Source organism: Xenopus tropicalis, chromosome 8 (genome assembly GCF_000004195.4).
Source record: "Xenopus tropicalis strain Nigerian chromosome 8, UCB_Xtro_10.0, whole genome shotgun sequence".
Lineage (NCBI taxonomy): Eukaryota > Metazoa > Chordata > Amphibia > Anura > Pipidae > Xenopus > Xenopus tropicalis.
Window position 1 is genome coordinate 48,814,864 of NC_030684.2, and position 27,518 is coordinate 48,842,381.

Sequence of the window (27,518 nt, forward strand, 5' to 3'; positions counted from 1 at the left end):
TCACTAGATAAAACTGCATCTAGATATTGCTAAAATGCAAGATTTAGTCAAGATTTAATATAGCCAAAACTAATCTAAAGAACAATTGTATACACACACACAAATATAAAGTCCAAGTGTGTGTGTGAGCAAATAAAAAAAAAGGAGGGTGCTATTGACCAAAAAATGTAGATACTTGTGGTGAAACTCACCATTAAATCCTTCTCTCTCAAGGGGTCTGTAAACACAGGGACCTTGGGGTATAGTATCCACCAGCAGGAGCAGAAAACTAGAAGAGGAAGCCAGCCCCAACTCCCTGCTGCTATACCCCCGTCATTTCCTGCCAACATCAGTTTTGTCAACAAGCTAACTAAGAACAGAAAACTATGTACAGTAGGCAGAGAAAAATCCAGGATAGCCACTTCCAGGGGGGAAGCCCTATGTCCCACAGACCCCCTGAGAGAAAAAGGATGTAACGGTGAGTTTCACAAAATCTCCTTTTCTCTAGCAGGTGTCTGTGGGACACAAAGACCTTGGGGACATACCAAAGCTTTCCCAATTATGCCCTAAGAGTGGACAGAAGTGGATGACTGCTATCTTAGGGAACTGCAACCGGCAGGACTTTCCTTCCAAAAATAGCATTGGATGCTGCTAACACCTCAAAGCTGTAGAATTTTGTGAAGGAATGTAGGGATGGCCAGGTTGTGGCTTTGCAGACCTGTTCGGCTGAGGCTTTTCCTGTCTCCTTAGGGACACTAGAAAAAACGGACATTGGCAGGAAGTGACAGGGGTTTAGCAGCAGGGAGGAGGGGGGCTGGCTTCCTCTTCTAGTGTCATGCTCCTGCTGGTGGATACTATACCCCAAGGTCCCTGTGTCCCACAGACACCTGCTAGAGAAATAATAAACTGCTGAAAACATTTGTAAAACATAAAGAAAACATTTGTAAAACATAAAGGAATGATGTTTACAGGACACATACATATTAAACGCACATATATGTATATGCTAAATCCCCATGAGAGTACCTTGTCATACACGGCTCTATCACCATGCCACTTTGTTACGGTCTCCAGCATACAGCAAAGAAATCTCCCATATCGGCTAGCTTCATTCTCTGTACAACTTGCCACTGTGTAAATGATATCTGAGAAAACCTAGAATCAAAATATGGACAAAATAAATAACATGGAATGAGATCTGTAATGTTATACTACCTTGTCAGTTAAAACAAAATATGAATGCAGAAACAATTCTCCAGATTTCAGTTTCTCAATAAAAGCAAGGTATAAATGCTAAAAGGACAAAAACATTGAATGCTTTTACTTAAAAGAACACTTTAAGAACCCATTACCAAGCCAAAGCATTGAAAGGAGCCCTTTTCTTTGATTAATAATGCCTAATATAGGAGAATGTATACACCACATTTTCTTTTAAAAGGCTCATTATTGTTATGTCAGTTCTCCATTTGAGTATATGAATTACATGTAATCATTCCAACTGCAAAGTGTAATTCGAAATGACCTGCCTATAAAATAATTCCCATGGCAAGCACATGTACCTATAAACCAACATATCCACCCCCATTTTACTTGCATAGTAAGCAGTAACAGTTACCATTGTAAACATGCAAATATAAAGTAGGGCATAATATTGTAAACAACAGATTACACAGATGATAGTAAGGGAATAGGGAGAGCAAGAAATAAATACTTACTCTATCATAACAGAGTAACGTAGAAAAGTTTGGTGTCTTCTGAAGGTGAACAAGCTCTACAAACCGAGCGCAGTACACAGCATCAATGGCTGAGAAAATACAGCGAGGAAATATACAGAGCTGCAAAAATTTGGTGATTGTCTCATTTTTTGTGGACCCTGGAGAAAAACAAAAAAAAGTACTGTGTGGCATACAGCTGGAAGTAAAACTATTAATTAAATATACAAACATGCACTATTCCCTAGTATGCCCTTCCATTGTAGAAACACTACCTCCTATAAGCATTTATTTTAAAAGTTATTTTAGCACCAGAAAGCAGCAGGTTTGGAGACAGAAAGCATAGGTGCTAATGCACTGTACATTTACATATAAAAATTCAGAGAGCAGTCTCTCCAAGATCAAAACAATTTTTCACTCCAGGCACATTTAAATGGACAAAGAAAGCGCCAACTGGCAGACGGCCAAGGCTTTGTATACTTACGGGCTAAGAGCCAGTTATCTTTTTCTAGCTTCATCCTCTGTAGAACTCTTGCCACGTGCTCTGACTGCTTCTTCTCCTCCTCTACAAGCTTCTCTTGCAAGGCAGTGCATCTCTCCTTTTCTTTTTTCTTTTTGTTTGGGGGCTAAAAAAAAAAAAATTTTAAGAAACACAAAACCTTACATCCTATGACAAAAGAGGAGAATTTGCACAGTAATGGCTTTAAAGCTGTGGCACAAGAGGAGCCTTATTAAAATACAGATTATCACCACAGGTTACTTTACATAGGCAGAACTAGGAAGGGTGAGGGATAGTCCTGTCAGTAGGAAAAGGACAATTGCTAATAAGTGTTGCACTTACACGGCACTCCCAAGAGTACTAGCCTAGCGTTTGTCAGACAATCCTGTAACTCAGACTAATGATAAGTACTCTCAGCATGTAGCAATTCTCTGACATAGCAGGCTAGATCCTAGTCTCAACTTTCTTCATATGTCGGGGACACTATGACGATTATGTTAGAAATTTAACATCAGCCTTAAAGTTAGTGGTTCACACTGGAATTAAAGAGCTTGTCCCTGCTGGAAGCTGCATCTCATTTAGTCTAACAGGAAACAAAGGTCTACAGCAGAGCTCCAGAGCTATAACCACTGACTAGCAGTCATCTTTCTGCAGGCAACTGATTCATATTTATTTGGATAGAAAATGCAAATAAAGTGTTTTCAGATAACCAACTGTATAACATAAGCCTGATCTGGACACATTAGATGTAGCAGAAGACTGCAAGAATAGACAAAGAGTGAATGTTTGGCCTTTGGCATATAGGGGGAATTGCCCCATTAGGCTATTGACTGCAAGCATGCTAGTTAGGCGATATTTAAATGAAATTGTGGCACTCCTAACAAGCAACAAGATGCTTAAAAGAGCAAAGTGTGCATTTTTTCAAAACATTCATGGGTATTTGCACAAACACAGCAAAATGCTGAAAACTGAGTACTTCTAAGAAAGTGACCTACCATATCCATGTTTTCATCGATGGCTCTCATCTGGCTTTTCAGTTTGTTGATTTCTCTGTTGTAACTGTTGCTTGGGACAGCAAGGTCGTACATTGTCAGGGACCAGAAGGTGGCGTAGAATTGGGGGCTGATGTCTTCCCATACTTTAGGTGGGTGCAAAGATATCACTGCTTCATGTACAGGAGACATGACCAGGTCGCACGATGTGATATACTTATGTACTTTGTGCTGCTGCTTGTTTCCTTTCTCTGCCTTTTTAAGCTCATCATATTTAGACTGTGCAAATAAAACAGAATTACAAATATGTTTGTGGTAAACAACTCCTAATTGCTACACATACACTAAAGATAGTGCCAAACATGACTGCTGATACACAGAAAGTGGTCAGCAACAATTTCCAGTGTTTTGCCATCTTATTATTTCCTGACTGATCTTCAAATAAAAAGGACCTATTAGGGAAAGAGTTAATTGTGCTTGCGTCTGCAACCTCAAATAAATATGAGCAAAACATCCTGTCTGCCACAACACGAAGCTTTGGGATCAGCCTTGGGAATCTCTACTCAAGAGAATTAATGCGGCAGAATAAAGCTCAAAAGCAGGCTGCTGAGGCAGCAGCAAGTTTGAGGAAGTCTGCACGTGAAACCCACACCACACAAGATGGCGTCAGTGGCATACCCCTACGCTCGTCTACAAGCTCCAACTCAGAACCTGAACTTGGACAACATTTTGAGCCAACACTTGCCGACCGAAATTAGAGCTTCAAAGGATGCTTGTACAAATCTTATCTGCTCCAAAACATACAAGATCAAGATTGATCTATTAATTATTAAAGGGATACTGACACCTAAAATTAAACTGTTTTTAAATTTATCATAACATTGCCTTTTCATAAACTTAATAAAGTTGCCATAAAAGTACTTCCTAAAGCTTTTACGTATTTCTTCTTCACACTACAAGACCTCCATGCCTGGATCGACGAAAGGAAGTAGCTGCTTACATCTTCAGGAAATACCGGTTCGCTGCCCGCACTGACCATACAGAACCGCAGGTCACTATGAACAACCTACCCTTACTTTAATAGAGACCACAGAACGTTCAGACTCTCAACCTATCTCCACTCATACACAAAACGGTGCCTACTTGGTGGATCACATTGCTTACCTAAAAGCAACACTAAAACCACCCTCTTTCCTGCTTTTACCTAAGGCCCCTTATATAACACTAGATGTCTCAAGGGAGAAATGCTCCTCTTAGGTAGGCCCAAGCCGGAGCGAGGAGATTGACAGTTCCTTCTATCTTTGGTGAACCACACACCAGCCCACCCCATAGAAATTTAAGTGTGTTACTGTTTTGGTTTGGGGCTAAATTTTGCCAGATGTTGGGGAACTGAGCAGAAGGGGAGGTAGGGGGAAACATTTACAAGGTTTTCGTTATGTTCAGGTACAGTAATTTCATACATAGTGCTCCCTTTTTATCAACAAAAAGATGCAAACTCGATGCTCCCCAGTTATAACACCACAAGTTGAATTAAGGAATGGCTTTAAAAATTCGAAGCTTCTAATACTAAAATCATTGCGATGGGCTAAAAAAGGTAACCCATCTGATAGTAGAAGATGACCAGCTGGGCTTCTGCCCCTTCGCAGTTTTGAAAGCACAATTCAGGAGTTTTGAAACCTCCTCATAACCCTTGTAAAAAAAGGTAATTCCCCCTTTAAGTGCAGGACAACCTTGTGAAGCAGTGGTAGGGGTTATCTGACTCACAATGGAAGGAAATCTTATGTATGCCCTCCAAGATCTCTTATCAACTGCAGACATAAGATCCTGCAGCTCTACCTTATCTATAGGGCATTTTGTACCCAATAGAAACTACACAAAATGAACTCTGAAAAGTCTCCATACTTCATCAGATGCAAAGCACAAATTGGCACTCTCCTTCATACTCTGTGGGAGTATCTGGTTATACAAACATACTAGGCTAATAATATCTCTAATCCAAATGAAGCCCTTCAAAGAGGTCTCCTTAGACCCCAGGGTTTGTCTCCTGACCCCTCTGCCTCCAAGAAGCGTTAACTGGATAGATATGTTATTCTTAACCAAAGCCCTCTTCCAGACCAGGAGGCTCATCAAACTCAATTGGAGAGCTGAGGAGGCCCCCTCAGTACTGCAATGGATTAAACACATGAACAAGCTCTGTATCACTGAAAAGTTAGTATCCTGCAGAAAAGGGTAAAATAAGAAACATACACAGCTCTAGCAACCCTAGCATAAGGTACAATAACTTAGTATCAGACGATTAACCTCTGCATCTATGCCATATCAAAACCACCCATTCCAAGTGCTACATGTATAATGGCTAAATATACTGAAACGTAAATTGTAAAAACTATATCTGTGTGCATTGTCTATATACAGTTTGTGTTCTTGTTATCTCTGTAAAGACATCTGCTCTGTTAACCTGTTACTGTCTTTTGTGAACACAAGAAAAAAATTGGATACGCATTTCTATACACTACTCATCCGATCAGCTTCAGATGAATAGTGAAACGTCTTCAATGATTACTCAAGCAAGTCCAGTTGCTCTAGATTTACTTCTACTAGAAATACCATGACCTGGATGAATGACCTTCATTGGTTTTAGTGGTTAACAGCTAAGCTGACGTGAAGAAAATCGACTTACTGAAATGTGATGGGCATACATAGGCCTGGACAAGAAGAAAGCAGCATCATGAGGCGTGTGAAATTCATTGCAAAGAAAATCAATTGATGGAACCCTTTTGATGTAATCTTCTGTGCTTAAATTGGAAGCTAAAAATCCTCCAAACTGTACCAGAGTATCGTGACACTGCAATGCACAAAAAGGACACAATTCAACCAAGTGCTGCTGCTTGTTACATTTATTTAGAGCAGGGATCCCCAACCTTTCTTACTTGTGAGCCACAGTCAAATACAAAAAAACCTGGAGAGCAACACAAACACCATAAAAGCTCATGGAGTAGCCAAATAAGGGCTAAGATTGGCTATTAGGTAGTCTCTATGCACACTACCAGCTTACAGGGGGCTTTATTTGGTAGTAAATCTTGTTTTTATTCAACCAAAACTTGCCCCCAAGTCAGGAATTCAAAAATAACTACCTGGTTTGGGGGCACTGAGAGCAACATCCAAGGGGTTGGGGAGCAACATGTTGCCCCTGAGCCACTGGTTGGGGATCACTGATTTAGAGGAACTAGTGTGAATTTTATGTCACTCTTTCATAAAAGGCAGGAGTTAGTTTTTAAATGATAAAGAACTTCACAGCATGAAACTCACATTAATAGAAACCTTAATGCAAAATATACTCGAGTATAAGCCGAGGTACCTAATTTTAACTAAGAAAACTGGAACAATTTATTTTGGCCCTGTAATTAGCCCAATGCCTTGGAATAATCTTTCATGATTGACAATGCGGGTTTAAAATGAAAAAAAAAAAATACATGCCTTAGATGTGCGTGTATACAAATTTATATATTATATATATATATATATATATATACACACACACACACACAATATTATATATATATATATATATATATATATATATATATATATATATATATATACACATATATATACAGCTACAAGAGGTCCTCTGCACTCTCCCAGTAACATATCAAGGAGGGAGAAGTTTAACCTGCCTTGGTTGATAGGTCTATTAATGCAAATAAAGGGAAATAGTGTGAAAGTTCCCTAATTTCATACCTAGAAATATAACGAACAACTGGTTTACAGATAAAAGATTCCATACCTGCACATCTGGTTTCTGGTGTAATAGTAATTACCTACTGTACATATTTACAGGTGTGACTGCCAAAAAAAATTATATTATAATATTTGAGTGCCTTAACTACTCAAAAGAACCCTAAATAAGATACAAAGCGGAAATCATTACTAAAAGGCACACTAGAATAAAAGACATTTTTACTTGCCTGATCATAAAGTTTTCCCACCAGCTTCAGATGCTTCTCACCCCCTTCTTGGAATACAACGCCATTTCTCTGTTGGGCCATAAGCAGACACAAAGGTAGAGCCAATTCATACTCCAGCAAGGCATCTTTTAATCTCTGGGATGATTTCTTTGTGTTTCTTATTTGTCCAAAATATCCACCCTGGCGAATAAAGAGACAGAAAAATAAGTGAAACAGAACAAATGCAAATCAATGCTGGTCATTTTGGCACCAGCTACAACAGTCAGGATATACGTGGAATTTAACGGACATTCTACATTTATAATTAAGACTTATGAACAAAAACCGTTTATACCCCACTTTTTGACATAAGCTCAATCAGTTGGGTCATCTAAACATCCTTTAGGATAAAAGTGGTCATATACCATAAGATCCGCTTGTCTGGCGAGGTCGCCAAGCAAACGGATCTTCTCCCAAAGTCAAAATGCAATACTGGCACTCACGTATAAATCTCAAATCCTCCTGGGTGCAGTCTTCACAGTGAAAACGAGATAAGAAGAAAAAGAAGCCGCTCTTTCAGGACTTAGGTGCAAAAATAAAAAGTAATTTATTGAGTAGACGAACTGACGTTTCGGCTGAACACCTCAGCCTTTCTCAAAGTTAAAAACACATTGTGAATTGCTAACATTCCCGCCAGTCACTGTATTTAATGTTAGCATTCACAATGTGTTTTTAACTTTGAGAAGGGCTGAGGTGTTCAGCCGAAACGTCAGTTCGTCTACTCAATAAATTACTTTTTATTTTTGCACCTAAGTCCTGAGAGAGCGGCTTCTTTTTCTTATTATATATATATATATATATATATACATATTTACTGGTGATTTGCATGTTAGCTGGTGGGAAGGAAACAAGAGATGCTTTGTTGCCTGCCATAGCGTAGATTTATCATGGGTGACAAAACATCCTGTGTGCCATCACCCTTAGGCTTACAGTGTAATGCAACCCCTCCCTTAACTTGTTCTTCAGTGAACTGGCATTCAAAGATCCTCTGCTTTTCATAGTAGGTGGCACACAGATTCTTTGGAAAGCAGAGGGACATCAAGTGTCAGAATCTATCACTTCACAATGGAACAAGGTGAGGGAGGGGTTAGATCACTCTGTGAGATGAAGAGCTGAGCAGGTCCCTGCAACACAAGTAGACTATCATGGTTTACTTTCAATCTGCAAAGTAGGTTATGTCTGTGTAAAAACAAATGTTTTGGGGCAGCAACTTTCCTCAGATGTAATACTAAGAGTAATACTCTTAATACTAAGAGTAAGTTGGCTATAATTAAGGAGAGTGCACACTGGTTTCAGTGAGATGAAAGAGTACCACTGCAGGACAGTGATTTAACATCCCAAGTGAGTCTGTGAGGATTTTACTATTCCAAGAGTGTACTGAAAATACACAATGATGGTGAGGCCTGAAAACAATGTTTTCAATAGATAGACTTAATCAAAGCAAATGGCAACATTTGTGCTTAAGAAACGTAGTAATGCACAGCAGCAATGGAGAAGAGATCATTAAGCCTAAATAATCCATTCCACTGAAAGTATGTGTCCCAACAGGCTGTTCTATTAGAAAGTTTAAAGAAAAAGAAAGACAACTGTGCATCATTGTACACAACCTATTAAAGTTAAAGCTACACTCTTCAATTGATTGTTTTCAACATAGCATAAAACATTTGTAAACCTCACCATTTCCAGTGCCTGTGCTCAGGTAAAAAAAATAAAATGAAAAACTCAGCACAGGCAGCTTTTATCTGCACATCTTGTATTAATACCATGTAAAAGTTCTCCAGCCCACAAAATGAGTCTGGCCCCAAGAGAAGAGTCTGAATGGTCTGCTCTGCTTACGGCATATTACAAATATTAGAACATATGATCTTTTTTTTAAAAAAATATTTTCTAAGTACACTGTTAGTACATGGTAAAAAATATATTCTCTCACCTCCGCTTTAAGCTGCTCACCACCAGTCATTGCCTCTAGTTGTTCCATTGTCATTTCCTCAGTAATTTCAATTCCAGCCATCTTTTGTACTACCTCTTTCAAAATAAGTAAATCAAAGCTGAAAGGAAAATGTGAGAGAGAGAGAGAGAGGAATGGTGTGATCTACTGCATTAAGCTGGCATTTTAATACACAATGCTCCAGACAATTTATATGCCCCAAACACACAAACTAGGATGAAACAAAATGCTTCAATAGAATGAGATTCTATTTAAGCCTTAAAAGGGCACTACATCTACTTTTTATGGGAAAAAACTTTTACATGTTTAAAAATGAATAAAACATTAAAAACAACACACCTTTTGCCAGCTTTCAGCTGGTTAGCCACATACTGCAGAAGGCCACCTAGTTCTATGGGATACTTCCGAAAAATGGCTCCACAGAAGCTAGCTAAACCTGTGGAGAAAACATATATATGGCAGAATACTGGGAAATAATATTGAATGAACATATATAGATACAACCAGTCTCTCTAAACATTCAAATAACACAAAATGATTTACGGATGCTAACAATAATAGAGCAGCCAAACAATAACAATAGGTTGAACACTCACTCTGCAACCAGCTAGAGATAGTGGTGTCATCATGCTTCATCTTCTCCTTCTCTGGATTAGCAAGAGCTTCTATTATGCAGTCTGGATTTATAGTTAAAGTCATGACACAGATGATTACAGATATACTAAGCAACAAAGCAATATACCTAGTGGAGAATAATATGCAACTACGCTATTGGGCATACGGGGTAATGGCTTCTGCCTGTCACAGCCAGGACCTACCCCGTCCTCCAGCTGGTTAGTGAAAAATTGACAAAATGGGTATAAAAAAAGGAAGTGGGAAGGTTAGATAATGAAGACAAAGGGGAGACTGCAGAAAATTGTCAGTAAGTACACAGTCTTGGTCGCCAAACTGTAAGAATGCAGTAGGCATGATTCAAAAGGTATCACGGTTTTATGGATTTGTCATAATGCTGCCAACACGGTAAACAAATTGTCATGTGAAAATGTAATTTGTGCTCCAAAACATGTTCTTTATACAGACTAAAGCCAAATTAACCTATCAACATTTTTCCCCAACATTTTGATTATTGGGAAGAAATTTTGCCATTAAAAATGTCTATAAAAATGATTGCGGTTAGGACTAGTTCTCAGAAAGGTCATACACATGATAAAAAGCCATGCCCAGTATTTAACTTCTTGAAATTTCTGGTTTAGAGAAAAGTTCTGAAAGTACATAAACACAGTTTTACTCCAAACAGAGCCTCCTGCAGGCTAGCAGTCACATGGGGCCACCAAATACCCAATCACAGTCCATATTTGGCATCCCCAGAGGACTTTCATGCTTGTGTAGCTCACCGACACTTTTATATCTGAGTATGGCTCATGAGTAAAACAGGTTGGGGATCCTTGCTGTAAAGTTACTGAAGGCAGATTAGGGCAAGATCTCAAAAAGGCAGGAGTGACCTAAAGTTAACTGTACCACCGTGTGTGTGTAATTATTTATAATTCGCAACTTTGTACTTAATAAACAAATTATGTTACTTAACCCTTGAGAAAAACAATGACTAAGTCAAACCAAAAGGATACATGCTAGAACATCATAATTTAGGGAAGTTAAGTATTTCAGTGAATCAACAACTGGTGTGATAAGGTTGTCATACTTTTGAATCTGTGAAAGAATCTGAAAAAGAGCAAGAGGAAAAGGAGCATGTTGCAATTATCTTAAGCCAAAACACTTATATGGCACACACTCAATTATTATGTAAAATACATATGTATGCAGGTATAGGACTAGAAAACGACAAATTACAGAAATCTCCAATATGTTCTATGAATTTCCAATTCACTGTAATAATAAAACAGTACCTTTTAATTGATCCCAACTAAGATGTAATTAACGCTTATTGGAGGTAAAACAATCCTATTCAGTTTATTTAATATTTAAATGATTTTTTAGTAGTACTGAGATATGGAAAACCAAATTATGCAAAGATCCCTTATCTGGCAAACTCCAGGTTCCAAGCATTCTGGATAATAGGTCCCATACATGTACAATCTATTATTTAGAATTCTGGATAATTAGGTTTTACAGATAAAGGGTTTCTCATTAATGAATAGTACAATTATTAAACCCTACAACAACTTATTTAAAAGGACCTATTTTCCCCAACAACATAGATTTATATTTAGTAAGTTAATAATTATCTGGCTTTGTCCTATTAGAGTGAATTGGGTGAGAAAATAATGCTGTTTTAAACAGAACACTGTGCAGGGTGGATTTCTAAACTACAGACAGCTATACATGTACGGCGAAAATTTAAGTTATAAGGCTGCACCTCTGGGGGCAAAAAGATCTCGAAATTTTATCAAACCTAAATATCCTGTTTTTATGTTTTATGTTTTTAGTTAAGGGAAGGAAAAATTACACATGCGCTGACAGCCTGAATGCTTCTTGTAGCACACAGATGCCATTTTATGACGCCAACACCTTCCCAAGGTTGACAACCTAGCTCTGCCAACACAGGTATGGCAGTCCACCTTCAAATTATATAGTGGTTAATTTGATTTGTAATAAAGGCAACTGTGCATCATGTTCAATCCTTCCACATGGTTAGCACTTGCACAACAGCGGGGTGCCAATGCAAAAACTCCACAGGTGATGGGAGTCCAGATCTTGTTGAGGGTACCAGGTTCAGAGCACTCATTACCCAGAATATACGATGACAGAAAATTAAAACGTAGAATACTTTAAATAAGCAAGCGAGAATGTTATGTGTGCAATGTTTTGTTTACACCAATAGCCAGAAATAACCTACATAGTCAAACAGAATGGTTGGATTGCTATGGCTTAGTTTTCCTATTTGTCTTCCTGATGGCTTGATGTTTTCTTTTGTTAGACGCCTGCAATGGAATAAGAGAAGGAAAAAAACAAATTAATGTCCTACCAGTACGAAGGGATGTTAAAAGTTTTAATTGGCTCTAAATAAGGAGAATTCCCAATGAAATACAAAAGGAAGTGACTACCGCCCAAATGTTAGCACTCAATAAAAGCCAAGTGCCTAGCTGTAGGAAGAGAATTATCCAAATTAATCTTAAGGGGAACAGAAAAATGCTGCAATATATACAGACACACACACTAAAATGCATACATCATAGCTAAGAGATTCCAATAGAAAAAAAAAGATGTTACCATAATCACAAAGCTGTCACTTAACATTTTCAAGAAATAAAATGATATTTGCCATTGTCAGTAAAAGGCAGAAAAGCTGCAAAACGAGCACTCTTCTGGAACTACTAACGATTGTTCTTAATGAGACTGGAGCTTAACGAAGGAACTAAAGATCTCATGAATACAGAAAATAATTGGTTTATACCAGTCTGAGAGAGAAAACCATTATTTTTAGTGCAGCCCTTTAAAGCGTTTAGCTCGTGCAGCCTCAAGTCTATAACTCTCATATAAGGGGATCATCTCTGCCTCAGTGATCATAACAGCACTGCAGCACTGCGGCGTTTGCCCATATATCAGCAACAGCAATGTCTAACACAGGCACATTTAAAACAATACTCACAAATGGGAAGAGCTACTAACCCTGCAGTGATTTTTCATTTACAGCTTGGTTTTTTTTTCTATTTTATTAAAGGTCCAGCAATTATCTTATATTAAGTCTGGGCACTTTTGCCTGGGATTTTACAATCGGTTATGAACAGCACAGTTCCACTGACTTCCATTAGTGCAGGATAAGAATGCATCACTGTATTTACAATTTTAAGCAGGAATTGTAGCTAAACGACTGCTTCCAGAAAAAAAATCAACCTGGAAAGCTGGATTTCAAAGGTAAATGAATCTTAATTTAAAAATTTTACCTTAATATGAACTTTTTATATGATGTAGACATTGCTATTCTGAGACAATTTGCAGTTGGTTTTAATTTTTTTTATAGTTTTTCAGTTATTTAGCTTTTTGTTTAGCAGCTCTCCAATTTGGAATTTCAGCAGCTATCTGGCTGCTAGGGTCATGTTTACCTTAGCAACCAGGCAGTGGTGTAAATGAGAGACTGGAATATGAATAGAAGAGGGACTTAATAAAAAGATAAGGAATAAAAAGGAACAATAAAATTAACCTCAAAAAGCAAGTATTTTTTGGCTAGCGGGGTCAGTGTGCCCCATGTGAAAGCTGAAAAGATGTGGACAAAGGTAAATAATTCAATAACTATAAAAAAAAAAATGAAGACCAATTGCAAAGTTACTAGGAATAGTACATTCTATAACATACTAAAACTTAAGGTGAAACACCCCTTTAACTGGATAGTAGAGCTCCTAATGGCATATTTTCTGTGTTTCAAAATTTAAAACATTCCTTTAAGCATATTTGCATATATATATTATATATATATTATATATATATTATATATACAGTGGTGTGAAAAACTATTTGCCCCCTTCCTGATTTCTTATTCTTTGGCATGTTTGTCACACAAAATGTTTCTGATCATCAAACACATTTAACTATTAGTCAAAGATAACACAAGTAAACAAAAAATGCAGTTTTTAAATGAGGGTTTTTATTATTTAGGGAGAAAAAAAATCCAAACCTACATGGCCCTGTGTGAAAAAGTAATTGCCCCCTGAACCTAATAACTGGTTGGGCCACCCTTAGCAGCAATAACTGCAATCAAGCGTTTGCGATAACTTGCAACGAGTCTTTTACAGCGCTCTGGAGGAATTTTGGCCCACTCATCTTTGCAGAATTGTTGTAATTCAGCTTTATTTGAGGGTTTTCTAGCATGAACCGCCTTTTTAAGGTCATGCCACAACATCTCAATAGGATTCAGGTCAGGACTTTGACTAGGCCACTCCAAAGTCTTCATTTTGTTTTTCTTCAGCCATTCAGAGGTGGATTTGCTGGTGTGTTTTGGGTCAATGTCCTGCTGCAGCACCCAAGATCGCTTCAGCTTGAGTTGACGAACAGATGGCCGGACATTCTCCTTCAGGATTTTTTGGTAGACAGTAGAATTCATGGTTACATCTATCACAGCAAGCCTTCCAGGTCCTGAAGCAGCAAAACAACCCCAGACCATCACACTACCACCACCATATTTTACTGTTGGTATGATGTTCTTTTTCTGAAATGCTGTGTTACTTTTACGCCAGATGTAACGGGACACGCACCTTCCAAAAAGTTCAACTTTTGTCTCGTCGGTCCACAAGATATTTTCCCAAAAGTCTTGGCAATCATTGAGATGTTTTTTAGCAAAATTGAGACTAGCCATAATGTTCTTTTTGCTTGGTTTGGGCCTTGGAAATCTGCCATGCAGGCCGTTTTTGCCCAGTCTCTTTCTTATGGTGGAGTCGTGAACACTGACCTTAATTGAGGCAAGTGAGGCCTGCAGTTCTTTAGATGTTGTCCTGGGGTCTTCTGTGGCCTCTCGGATGAGTTGTCTCTGCGCTCTTGGGGTAATTTTGGTCGGCCGGCCACTCCTGGGAAGGTTCACCACTGTTCCATGTTTTTGCCATTTGTGGATAATGGCTCTCACTGTGGTTCGCTGGAGTCCCAAAGCTTTAGAAATGGCTTTATAACCTTTACCAGACTGATAGATCTCAATTACTTTTGTTCTCATTTGTCCCTGAATTTCTTTGGATCTTGGCATGATGTCTAGCTTTTGAGGTGCTTTTGGTCTACTTCTCTGTGTTAGGTAGCTCCTATTTAAGTGATTTCTTGATTGAAACAGGTGTGGCAGTAATCAGGCCTGGGGGTGACTACAGAAATTGAACTCAGGTGTGATAAACCACAGTTAAGTTATTTTTTAACAAGGGGGGCAATCACTTTTTCACACAGGGCCATGTAGATTTGGAGTTTTTTTTCTCCCTTAATAACGTAAACCTTCATTTAAAAACTGCATTTTGTGTTCAATTATGTTATCTTTGACTAATAGTTAACGGTTTTTGATGAGCAGAAACATTTAAGTGTGACAAACATGCAAAAGAATAAGAAATCAGGAAGGGGGCAAATAGTTTTTCACACCACTGTATATATATATTAGATATATATTATATATATATATATATATATATATATATATATATTAGATATATATATTAGATATATATTATATATAATTATAATTATATATATCCAAAAAAGACCAGCAACACCGAGTTATGTTCCAAAAACAATCAATTGTGTATTAAAAACGCATGAACAGCCAACGTTACGTTTCGGTCCCCATCGGGACCTTTCTCAAGGCATGTGGGCAGCAATTACTGCCCACATGCCTTGAGGAAGAGCCCGGCCGGGCTCGAAACGTCGCATTTTGTGTACAGTATGAATTTGATCTTTTAATATACCTTTTGCACTTTAAAGTGTGTGCTGTCCATTCTTGAACTTATATATATATATATATATATATATACACACACATATACAGGTATGGGACCTGTTATCCAGAATGCTCGGGACCTGGGGTTTTCCAGATAAAGGATCTTTCCGTAGTTTGGATCTCCATAACTTAAGTCGGCTAAAAATCATTTAAATATTAAATAAACCCAATAGGCTTGTTTTGGCTCCAATAAGGATTAACTATATCTTAGTTGGAATCAAGTACAAGGTACTGTTTTATTATTAAAGAGTAAACGGAAATCATTGTTAAAAATTCGAATTTTTTGCTTATAATGGAGTCTAGGATAACGAGTTTATGGATAAGGGATCCCATACATAATAAATTAATTATATATATATATATATATATAGAGATAGATAGATAGATAGATAGATAGAGAGAGAGAGAGAGAGAGAGAGAGAGAGAGAGAGACTCTGCAGACACTTAATAGAGCGAGTCTTTTGATGCACAGAATTATTGCCTTAAGCAAGTAGATGTGGAGGTACTACAGTTCTACAGCTGCTATTAGGACCGCATAGAATCCTCTGCAGCTGCTATCAGGGCCACATAATATCCTCTGCAGCTGTACAACATACTTCGGTTTGCATATTCCATTGTGCTTTGAACAAAACTCAGTACCCTTTGCATGCAATGAGTGGTATGGCTCTGTATTTAGGAAGCACCATGGAGCTGAAACTGTTGTGGCCCATTCTGATGGCTGACTCTGCTTCACAATAAAGCAGTATTCTCCTACCAATAAAATAAGGGACACTGCTTATAAAACAGGGCCAGTTCTGCTGTAGCAAATAATGCCACAGGGTAACCTCACTACTAGATTTTAGGGCTTGTGGGACAATCTGTAATTTCCTGCTTTACTTGCGGTTTGTTTTTTAAATGAATGAAAGAAAAAAAAATTGTCCTGCCAATATGATCCTGAAAATAAAGTAAAATCAATATTTTTCATTTATCTCCCAAAGTCCCATAATATCTACACCGAGACATGACAGGACTACATTTGTTTAGAATTATTTACCTATATTTTACTGCATAAATGTAAGGTAAAGCAATATTATACAAAAGAATATTAAACGATAGAATAAAAATCAGTACTGCTATTGCATTTAGATGAGTCACAAACATCTGCCGAATCTAAACAAAGTCAGGCTGTTCTCTACCTAGAAGCATTACAATAATAACATGATAACAGTGACACTGCTGTATTGATCATCTAAAACTCCATTCCGTGCAGCACCTGATTCACACTGTTTTTTCCTTGTCTGTCATGGCATCATATCCATCCAAAAATACATATAATCTGGAACACTAATGAAGAAACAGCAGCACTTCAACAATGTACACCCCGTAAATGTTCTGAGACAATTTGCAATTGGTCTTTAGATTGTATGGTTTTTCAGTTATTTACTTTTTGTTCAGCACCTCTCCAGTATGGTATGCTAGGGTCTAATTTCCCACAGCAACCAGGCCGTGGTTTGATTAAGAAACTGGAATAAATATTGTAGAGGGACTGAATTTTTATTAATAATAAAGTAACTGACAATAAAATCGTAGCTTCACAGAGCAATAGTTTTTGCCTCTTGGAGTCAGTGACTCCCACTTGAAAGCTGGAAAGATTCAGAAGAGGAAGGCAAACAACTCTTTAAAAAAAAAAAAAAAAAAAAAATACAAAGAATAAATAATGATTAATTGCAAAACTGCTAGGAATAGGACATTATAACATACTAAAAGTTTAATGGTGAATTTAGGTACCGCTAAGTGACTTTCAAAACATGGACGTTTATGATTTAACTGAGGGGGATGACTTCAGATATAATCACAAATACAAAATAAGTACACAGGACATGGCTACTTGTGTACAAAGTGGTACTTTATGATTGGCTTCTGTTTAAATGAAGAATGATATTGTAGCCTGCAAAATTAATGGCACTAAGGGCATTTCACACATCATATTTCAAACATCTATATAACTCCTTTTGACATAAGCCCATTTGTTACTTAGCTAGTAATTCTGAACATTTATGACCCCATTTTTTCCTCAAAAGTTGAAATCCTCTTCATTTCAGAGCTTCAGCGCTCATAGACTACAAATAATCTACATTCACAACTGGTAAAATGTAAAGGAAGAGCATTACTGTTTTACTCACTTCATGATGTATTTGGCTCTGTCAATTGTTTGCGCCTTAACTTTGACTAGTAACGGGTGGCTGTTGTAGGTTTCGTTCTTCCACTGCCCATACAGACGATATCTTTAAGTAGACAGCAACAGGCACAGATTATAGTTCTATAAGTTATATTATAGCTTTATACCTGTAAGTTAGCAACTACACAAATATCTTTTCTGCAAAATAAAAGGAAATGTATACTTTCCTATGTACATTTAATTTAAATTGTTAGTGGTTTTAAAGTTATTTATGCTGAAATCCATCTGCAAAACAGTTCTTCTCTTCTCTTTCTGCATCATTTGAAAATCTGGCAGGGTAGGAGGGACTAAAACATTGATGTTACAACATGTAACAACTTTTCCACAGCTTATAGACAGTGTGCAGATACTAAATAGCCCACAATGCATTGCACGGTTATGATTCTTTACTTATTGACATTAATTTTAACTTTCAATAAGCTAAAATTGTGTTTGGATGGAGTTCCCCTTTAAGTAAAGACTGACATTTAAGCTGGCCATACAAGCACTGATAATATTGTTTCATACGATATTCGGTGTGTGTATGGCAAGTCGGTGAGTCGACCAATATCGCAGGAGGCTGCTGATATTGGTCGACTCGCCGATCAGGCGGTTTAAAAGATTTTGATCGGCGCCATAGAAGGCGCCTGAGCAAAATCTGCCTTCAGGATGGTCGCATGAAAAATTGCAAATCGCCACGTGTGTGGCCACCTTAGGCATATAACCACCATCTACATCAGTGATCCCCAACCAGTGGCTCGTAAGCAACATGTTGCTCACCAACCCCTTGGATGTTGCTCCCAGTGGCCTCAAAGCAAGTGCTTATTTTGAATTTCTGGTTAGGAGGCAAGCTTTTTCATGCTTGTGTTGCTCTACAAAACTATTTCCATTTGAATGTAGCGCACCGGTATAAAAAGTCAGGAATCCCTGATCTAGATAGTAAATTACTTACATTAGAACTACTGCCACATAAGTAGTTTCTCAGCCTTTCTATAAGAACAGGCCGAGAAAGTGTCCCTCCGCTTCTATCCATGCTTCGTTGTATCTGCACCCAGAGTCACTGCCATAGCTTAGGTGCAGACACACTGAGCAGATTTCAGCTTATATGTGCCCGGGGTGGCAGTATCCATAAAGGAAACATAAAAACGCAGAATCTGACCATAGTATGCTGTTCTCAGCGCACTTCATTGCCATATAAAGTGATGCAAGGTTTCTTGTCTGTTTAGCCCTGCAAGTTAAACTATTTAAGCAAGCGTAATCAGTTTCATACCTGTATTGGTATGGAAAACATTTGAACATTCCCCAAAGCTCTTCCGACATGCAGGCGTTGCAATCCATCAAAGTAAGTGCAGGTAGTAACACTTGGTCAGTTACACTAAGCAAACAACTGAATAATATCTCCTACGAAAATCAAGAAAATACCCAGGTAAAAACATCTAAACATTGCATATTACCAGTGATGACATGACTGAAAATTAAACAGCTTCAACAGTAACACTGGAATCAAACCCCCTGATATTTTACTTTTCAATGCACACAGATGTGCCATAAACAATATATAGCCACACCTTTTCTACCAACAGTAGTAGTAGATAAGATATATGTTTCTTTTGCTTAAAAAAAAAATGCTACTTACCATCTTTTCTTTTTCTTCTATGTTTGCCTCAGACTGTAACTAAAACAAAGAGGAAAAACAACAAGAAAGTAATTACACAAACAGCCTGTAATGTTCTGTCGATCAGGTGTGTAAGAAATGAAGTGAAGTCATTAAGTACTTAGCAATGGATAAAACTCATAATGTGGGTTCTGGGGAGAATGCTTATAATATTGATCATTAGCTGTCCACCAGTTTTTCTTTCATAGAAAAAGTTTTTGCTAGGTACCAGGAGGCACATTAGATTAAAAGGGACTATAAACACAGTTGTGACACTGGAAATGGTAGATTACCCTTTGTGTCTTTGCAACTGTGCTTTAAGAAATCATTAGTATGAAACTTCAAAAAGTTCAGGCTCCATATATTCTTAAAAAAAAAAGTCTAAGCGCAAGTTTTATTTTTAAGGTAAAAATAACACAATCATATTGCTGGGAATCCTTAAAATGCATTCCACCTGTCTGAAAAGGTTCTCAACCCCATGTTAAAAAAATAAGCATTCACGTGTTGAGAGTTCTGCTTCAACAGGGGTTAAATTGGTAGTACACTCCCTTGTTCATGAGTGCATATAAAAAAATATATATGGTTTTGGTTATTTGGCTAAACAGGTCAAATATGGAAACTGAAGCTACTTCATGTTTGGTTCTTATACGGTAGATAGATTAGCAGTATATAACCCCAACTTTTTGCCATTTATTATGACTGTCAGAAGAGGAAAGCAACTAATTAAAAAACAATAGCAAATAAAAAAAAAGACTTGAAAGAAATTGAAAAATTGCTGAACATAAGCCATTTTATAACCTACTAAAAGTTAACCTGAAGGTGATCCACCCCTTTAAGTAATGGACCACTGTGACCTGTTGGTTAATCTATCTTGGGAACCTTATTACAGGTAGTAGCAATGCCAATAGGTTCTCTGCAACCATCTGGTAACAATATTTCACTTCTCTACCAGAAGAAATCAGAATTTTAGCTTCCATGATAGAACAAGTGATGACTTCATTTTGCACCTGTTCTCAGCGAAGACAGCAGTGAGACAACAAACCACTGGGCTAAGAACAAGTATAGTATTTTCCATACAAATAAATGCATCAAACATACCTCTTTCATTAATGCTTTTCCAAGTCTAACTATTTTAGCCAGCAAAATAGGGTCATGAGAAAGATGTGGGCCCAGGTAACAAAGCATAGTGAAAGCATCCCTCCTCAAATCTTCAAATGTTTCCGCTGGTTTTGGGGCTTTCTTGCTATGTAAAGGAACAATACGAGATCCTTTGGCACCCTTGGGTACCCCCGACCTATGAAACCAAATAGAGATACAAAAACAGTCCAATAGATATTTCACAGAAATTAAACATTAAGGGGGAATGTAATAAAAGTCTAGAGCCCCTGCAGAGAAATGAAAAAAAAAAACCAGCTAATAGCAAATGCGTGAATACAATACACATCCAGTGAAATTAGAGATTTTTGTACGTGCTTGCAAGTATTTCAACTCCGACTGCCAAATACAAGTTGCTTACGTGTAGTCAGAGCATACTTTAAACTTGCATCTAACAATTAGATGTCATTTGCATCTAAGTGCAAATTAAAAAAACTATCACTCAACTCTCTTTTGTTTTAGTATTATAGTCTCCAGTGCGCTAAATGTCTAACACTGCAGTCCTTTGGGCAACCTGAAGTCTCCTAACCATGATGGCTCAGTACACCCACACCAATTTAATAAGATAAAATATGTCATATACTACGCCTAAAGCAAAAGTCACTCCCCAGCTGTGACTATTTTCCCTCTATATTCTTCCATCAGAGACACATTACACCCTTATTTTGTATTTTCCTATTGGATATATTAAGGACTCACATTTACTATTTTCTCAGCAGTTATATTCTTGTTTAAACCAATGGCTCACTCATAGCCTGGCCCCAAATTTTATATCACTTCCTTATTGTGTTTATAATCCCAAGAAGACATGAGGACTAATATACATTCGCAGATGGAGTGAGTAAAAATCAATTACTGTCATTATGTTTTTCCCCAGAATGCAATAGTCATTGCAGCACCAAGGGGGGCATCACACCTGGCACAATTGTGTCAGATTTGCCAAAATTCAGTTGCGCTATTTTAGAAGTCTGCCTGGTGTAATTTCTGGTGTTTCGGGTGCTAGTGACGTCTGTGTCTGATTCTTTAGGCACAAGTGTGCTGCACCTATTCACACATGGCACAAAGGGAACCCTAGTGACCACTTGGTCAGGGGGTTGCAGTAGTTCCAGGGCTCCCTATGTCAACAGACACAGCAACTCCCAAATCGGAATGGTAAGGCAGGAAAAACTGAGCGGCACAGAGCACATTTTGATGAAAGTAACTTAAATGAAATTCGTTTTACACGCAACTTGCTGAGGAAAAAGGTGCACTGGGTCTGTAGCCCCTGGCCAACAAAATAACCATTGCAGGCATGGTCTGCCAATAATGGCCAAATAAGGAACTTTTAATACAAGGCACGGTGAGAGGTAACCTAAATCTATGCCAGTATAATTTTTCCCTAAGCCCAATTTAGCATTAAAAGTTAGGCCCTTTAAATAAGAATTGTTTAAAAAAAAAAAAAAAAATTTTGTAAGAATGCTAACCTAGCATAAGGACAATCTGGACTTACCTTCGGTAAAGTGGGTCAATAGTTTTATGAATAAGATCACACAGAGCCACGGCAATTGGTTTGTGTGAAGCAGCATAATATGGAGGCATCTGGTCCATAATACTTTGCGCATGTTGCCAGTCACCAATCCTTAGCAGTGATTCCAGCAAGCCCAGCTTCTGGTTGTCAGGAGGCTGAGAACAAAGAAGCCTCAGTAAACAACAGTGTATACTGCCATAAATTCTTCTAAAGCACAGTCAGGCCTGCCACCATTTAACACACACACCTCTTTGATCAGATTCTATTTACAGGTACTTAGCTAGGCATATACAATTTTTGGTGTTCGACCATGGAGGTTGGAAAGCTAGTGCTTATATTGTGCAATACTCAAACCTATGTCTTAATGGATTAATGTTCTTCAGTGGCCCAAAAAAGTGGAAAAGCTTGTTTGAACTAAAGAACTGAACTAAGTTCCTTTCAGAATGGCTGCTTATTTTTTTTAAGGAAGAGAAGAATTGAAGGCTCTATGTATCACCTATTTGCAGCAGCCACACCATGAGCATCTACACATTACATGAGACAGAGTAGGTCCAAAAATTATTATTCAACTTCAAAACATATTTACATTTACCCTTATGGGGGTGGGGTAATAACAATGTAATATCCTTAGATTGAGAATGGCAAAATAAAAAACTAAATCAAACCAATAATGTTACTGAAGAGATGCTAAGATTATCATTTAAAGCAAAACTTAATTTTAACAAACGGTGGTCAAAGAAGATACCTTTTCTGTCTTCTCTTCATCCTTTTCTTTTTCCTTATCTTTTTCTTCAGTTTTATCAGAGGTCAAGACCACCATGGTAAGCTTCCTGACAATCTGCTTGGCCTCTATCACTTCCCTCTTGTGTTCCTCAATAATGGTACTCTCTGCTGGAAGAAGCTGAAACAACACAGTGCAGTTATTTACCAACTGTATTTAACAGTCTACCTGTAGAGTCATGGGTTGGATGTAGCTTCTTAATTCGTTTTTATTGAACAGTGACTTCACAGACTTCTTTTATATAATCATTCTAATGTCAGGGGTCCCAACCTTACTCACTCATGAGCCACAGTCAAATGTAAAAATGCTTGAAGAGCAACACAAGCATCATAAACTTTCATGGAGGTTTAATATAAGGACTAAGATTGGCTATTAGGCAGCCTCTATGCACACTATCAGCTTACAGGAGGCTTTATTTGGTAGTAAATCTTGTTTTTATTCAACCTTAATGCCAACAAGTCAAGAATTCAAAAATAACTACTTGGTTTGGGGGCACCGAGAGCAGCATCCAAGGGGTTGGTGAGCAACATGGTCCTACGAGCCACTGGTTGGGGATCACTGCTAGCGTTATCAAAGTGGGATAACACTATTCTTAAAGATCCTTAGGTAAATTTCCATGAACTTATGATACCTCAATCCAATGAATATACCCTTTGCATTGTAAATGTTTCATTCAAGTAGACTATTGCTGGAATGAAAACTTGCAAAGTTGGGTTTGGACCTGCAGTTGGCTTGCTTTATTATAGCCTACTACACAGGGATTTAAAAGTGGCAGCTATAAATTTGTTTATAAATTAAAAAAAAAAAAGGCGCCACATTAAACTTACATGCACATAAAGATCCTCCAGTTCAATGAGATTGTTTTGCAAAAGCACAGCTGCTACTCTGTACAAAGAAGAAGGGGTTTCTCCACTGGGTTCCTGCAGTAAACAAAGGTAGATTAAAAAGTGCTATAGAGAATGGGCTGCACAGATTTCAGCGTTCAGAAACAGAAAACAAAATCTGGTGTTTTAATACCTGATAAAACTTGAATTTAAATCCAAGGATATGACACAGTGTTTGAGGTTCGCACATACACATGTATGATTCGATTAATGGCGCAAAAAAATCATCATGGTTCGGGCGGCATTCATAAACTTCTAAAATGATATCCAACACTCTGTTGGGGTCCAGGTTAAAGCATCCTAAAGAGAAGCACACCAGTTTGGGTTAGTCGAAAAAAATCCCATAACTTAACACAAAAGCTCCTCAAAATAAACCTTGTCATGTCAGAAAACACAATGCAACTTGGAACTGTATATATTGTTATGAAGATATTGCGGAAAATGTATACAGGAGGCTATCTTTAATAGGCATAAGTGCTTTTCAGCTCATAATTGACTTTGTACAGGTCTAGGATCCCTTATCTGGAAACCTTTTATCCAGAAAGCTCTGAATTACAGGATGGCCATCTCCTGTAGAATCCTCTATAAGCAAAAATAATTTTCCTTTTCTCTGTAATAAAACAGTACCTTGTACTTGCTAGTAACCAAGCTGCATCAATCCATATTGATGGAAAAACAATCCTATTGGGTTTATTTTATACCTAATCAAGTTTTTTAAAAATTGTATTCCCGAAATGATTCCAGATGAATTTAATGAAGCTCTATGCTATGGTATGCACAAAACCAAAACAAAATTGAAGGCTACTGCAACTACAGTGCATGGATAAAAAAAGCCACAACACATGGGTAGTACTAACAGCAAAATGATAAGCTGCCAATTAACTTTTTCACAGAAGCGTTCACGGAATAGTATATAAAAGTAAAAAGTGACATTCAGAAAAATCTTTAGCTACTTAAATACAATATTTAGTGCCTTGTTCCATCCCTTACCGATTAAAGATTTAATATTTTCAAGAATTAAATCACTTGTTATGCTTCCCGAAAGATCTTGTCCAAGTTCTGTGATCAGCTTTGCATAGCCTTCATTTTCTTCACGTAATAAATTAAATTTCTGTTGCTTATAACTGCAAATCAAAAAAAGAATAAAGTGACAAAATGAAGCTCTGTGTACACTTTGAAATAGTTTATAAAAACAAAAAAAATACATACATACATATTTATACTCCTTCAATAGCCAAAAAAACAGCACAAGCCCTATGTATTCAGTTGGGGAGATGGCATATGGTAAGATATATTGGCCGCAGTTAACTGCGCTACTGCAAATGACAAATCTCCAAAAAGTGACTTGTCATTGTATAACATTAAGACCACCAGTAAAACCTATTACTCACGACGATCTGGCTTCACAGGAAGATATGAAGGTAGGCAATTTCCCATGATTAACATGGATCATCACAAGTAATAGGATTTACTTGCAGTTATCTTAATGTTATACTATGGCAAGTCATTTCCAGGAAATTTGTTGCCTGCAGTAACTCAGATTTAACCACGGGCAACAAATCTTACCACATGCTATCACCCTTACTGTTTTAATGCTGAATAAACTGTCATTTTGTACACATTATAATGAGCATTTTGTATTCTAATCTCACCGCTCATCTGAATCTGAAGTGATGTTGACAATACCCTTACATTTAAATCTTAAATCTAAAATAAAAATGTCAAACAAATTAAGTAGGGGATTATGTTTGCAGCACTCTAAGCAGCATGCAATGAGCCCAACATGGCACCTAAGCTTTACTGTGATTTAATTTTCCAGTTTAGAAGCACATGTAAAACAATAAGTGAAATCTGACCTTTGCAAAAAAAAAAAAAAAAAAAGCCAAAACAATTCAGAAATAAAAGAGTTTTAAAGAAATGCTATGCTGAGAGTCCTAGAAAACAATGTGAGAAACAAGAGCTTTTGTAGCATTGAAGGTTATTGCATAGCTTCTAAAGAAACATTTACATTTCAGAATCTGGCAACACAGCTGAGCATCTGCTTACATCCCACAATTGCTAATCTGAGCACTAAGGTCAGCTAAGCACTGGAAAGATTGCATGCAATGTCAGCTGTAGCAAAAAAAGCTACAACTCCCAAAATAAAACTATTGCCCACAAATCTGAATAGTTGATAGGGAGTTTCAAAAATCAAAACTGAAGGCAAAATGCCTAACTGACTAAGAAGTTTTTAATTGTAACAACGCCTTTATCCATAGAAGCAAATCAGCAATTAGTTTTCATTGGTCTACTAAAGTTAAATAGTAAAGGAAAGATTTGGTTGGTTTCCTTGGCTAAAGTCACTGGTGCAACTTGCAATCCACGTTTGTAAATGCACCACAAATATTTGTGCACCACAAAAATTGTGAATATTTAATATCCTCCAATGTCATTTTTTTGGAAATTTTGCCGGTGCCACGTGCAAGTTTAGGAAGACAGCGGGAGCTTAGGGAGCTAAATGCGTGGCTAAAGTCTTGGTGTAGGAAGGAAGGGTTTGGGTTCCTAGAGCACTGGGCTGACTTTTCCTTGGGGTACAATCTATACAGCCCTGACGGATTGCACCTCAATGGAAGGGGGGTCTGCTGTGCTAGGGGAGAGAATGGTTAAGAGGTTGGAGGAGTGTTTAAACTAGACAAGGGGGGGGGTGGGTGAGCTAGAATTCTATGGGAAAATTAGTGTAGACGGGGTAGGGGGACTAGCAAAGGGTTGTGGGGGAGAAGTGAGGGGGGCATATAGTTTATCAGATAAGGAGCTTCCGTTACAAGGAAAGCAGTCTCATAATTGCCTTAGCTCTAACTCTCCCTTAGCTAATGTAAACATCAGAGGGAGAAGTAATAATCTCCGCTGCATGCTGGCTAATGCGCGTAGCTTGTCGGGTAAATTAGGGGAGCTGCAAGCTATTGCATGTATTGAAAATTATGATTTAATAGGTATCACTGAGACCTGGTGGGATGATAAATGCGACTGGGCTGCGAATTTAAATGGTTATACACTTTTTAGGAGGGACAGAGAGATTAAAAAGGGTGGAGGGGTTTGTCTTTATGTAAAGTTAGATTTAAAGCCATGTAATAAAGACATTACCAATGAAAACGTCGAATCTCTTTGGGTAGAAATTTCAGTAGGGCTAAAGGTCACAAAGAAAATGATCATTGGTGTATGCTATAAACCACCCCGTATAGATGAGGGGGATGAGGCCCAGCTATTGTTGCAAATGGAGGAGGCTTCAAAACTGGGTCAAGTTGTTATTATGGGGGACTTTAATTATCCGGACATTGACTGGAGTAATGGGGTGGCTAAGTCAGAAAAAGCTAGTAGGTTTGTAAATATGCTAAATGACAACTTTTTATTTCAGGCGGTTCAAGAACCCACTAGGAATGACTCTATTTTGGACCTGGTGATTTCTAATAATAATGAACTCATCTCTAACATTTGTGTGGGTGAGCATTTGGGGAACAGTGATCACAACATGGTCTCCTTTGAGATAATGCTGCAGAGACAGCGCTATAAGGGAGTAACTAAAACACTCAATTTTAGACGTGCAGACTTTGCCAGTATAAGGGCATCTCTGCAATGTGTCAACTGGGAAAGGCTTTTCATGGGGTTAGACACAGATAATGAAGGCTTTCCTTTTAATATGCCCAGTTCTAGTAATTTAGCTACTGGCGCATGGGTCACTCGGGAGGAAATTCAAAAGAGACTTGAACATGTAAAGGTAAACAAAGGTCCAGGGCCGGATGGGATTCATCCCA

The 27,518-nt window shown here is 37.8% G+C and overlaps 1 protein-coding gene across 1 annotated transcript in view; it reads right to left on the reverse strand.

Moving 5' to 3' along the window:
• thoc2 (THO complex 2) overlaps positions 1-27,518 on the reverse strand; it is an 80,412-nt gene that overhangs the window by 22,146 nt on the left and 30,748 nt on the right. Inside the window, exons 7-26 of the mRNA XM_004916871.3 lie at positions 24,721-24,854; positions 23,864-24,030; positions 23,674-23,766; positions 22,811-22,966; positions 22,048-22,220; positions 20,502-20,697; positions 19,386-19,424; positions 19,020-19,150; positions 17,715-17,816; positions 11,992-12,076; positions 10,763-10,856; positions 9,734-9,814; positions 9,477-9,573; positions 9,120-9,237; positions 7,151-7,330; positions 5,863-6,027; positions 3,186-3,461; positions 2,176-2,317; positions 1,695-1,852; positions 1,006-1,134 (exon numbers count right to left, since the gene is read on the reverse strand). Of these exons, the coding sequence (XP_004916928.1) occupies positions 1,006-1,134; positions 1,695-1,852; positions 2,176-2,317; positions 3,186-3,461; positions 5,863-6,027; positions 7,151-7,330; positions 9,120-9,237; positions 9,477-9,573; positions 9,734-9,814; positions 10,763-10,856; positions 11,992-12,076; positions 17,715-17,816; positions 19,020-19,150; positions 19,386-19,424; positions 20,502-20,697; positions 22,048-22,220; positions 22,811-22,966; positions 23,674-23,766; positions 23,864-24,030; positions 24,721-24,854 (2,716 nt within the window). The remainder of the gene's footprint in view (positions 1-1,005; positions 1,135-1,694; positions 1,853-2,175; positions 2,318-3,185; positions 3,462-5,862; positions 6,028-7,150; positions 7,331-9,119; positions 9,238-9,476; positions 9,574-9,733; positions 9,815-10,762; positions 10,857-11,991; positions 12,077-17,714; positions 17,817-19,019; positions 19,151-19,385; positions 19,425-20,501; positions 20,698-22,047; positions 22,221-22,810; positions 22,967-23,673; positions 23,767-23,863; positions 24,031-24,720; positions 24,855-27,518) is intronic.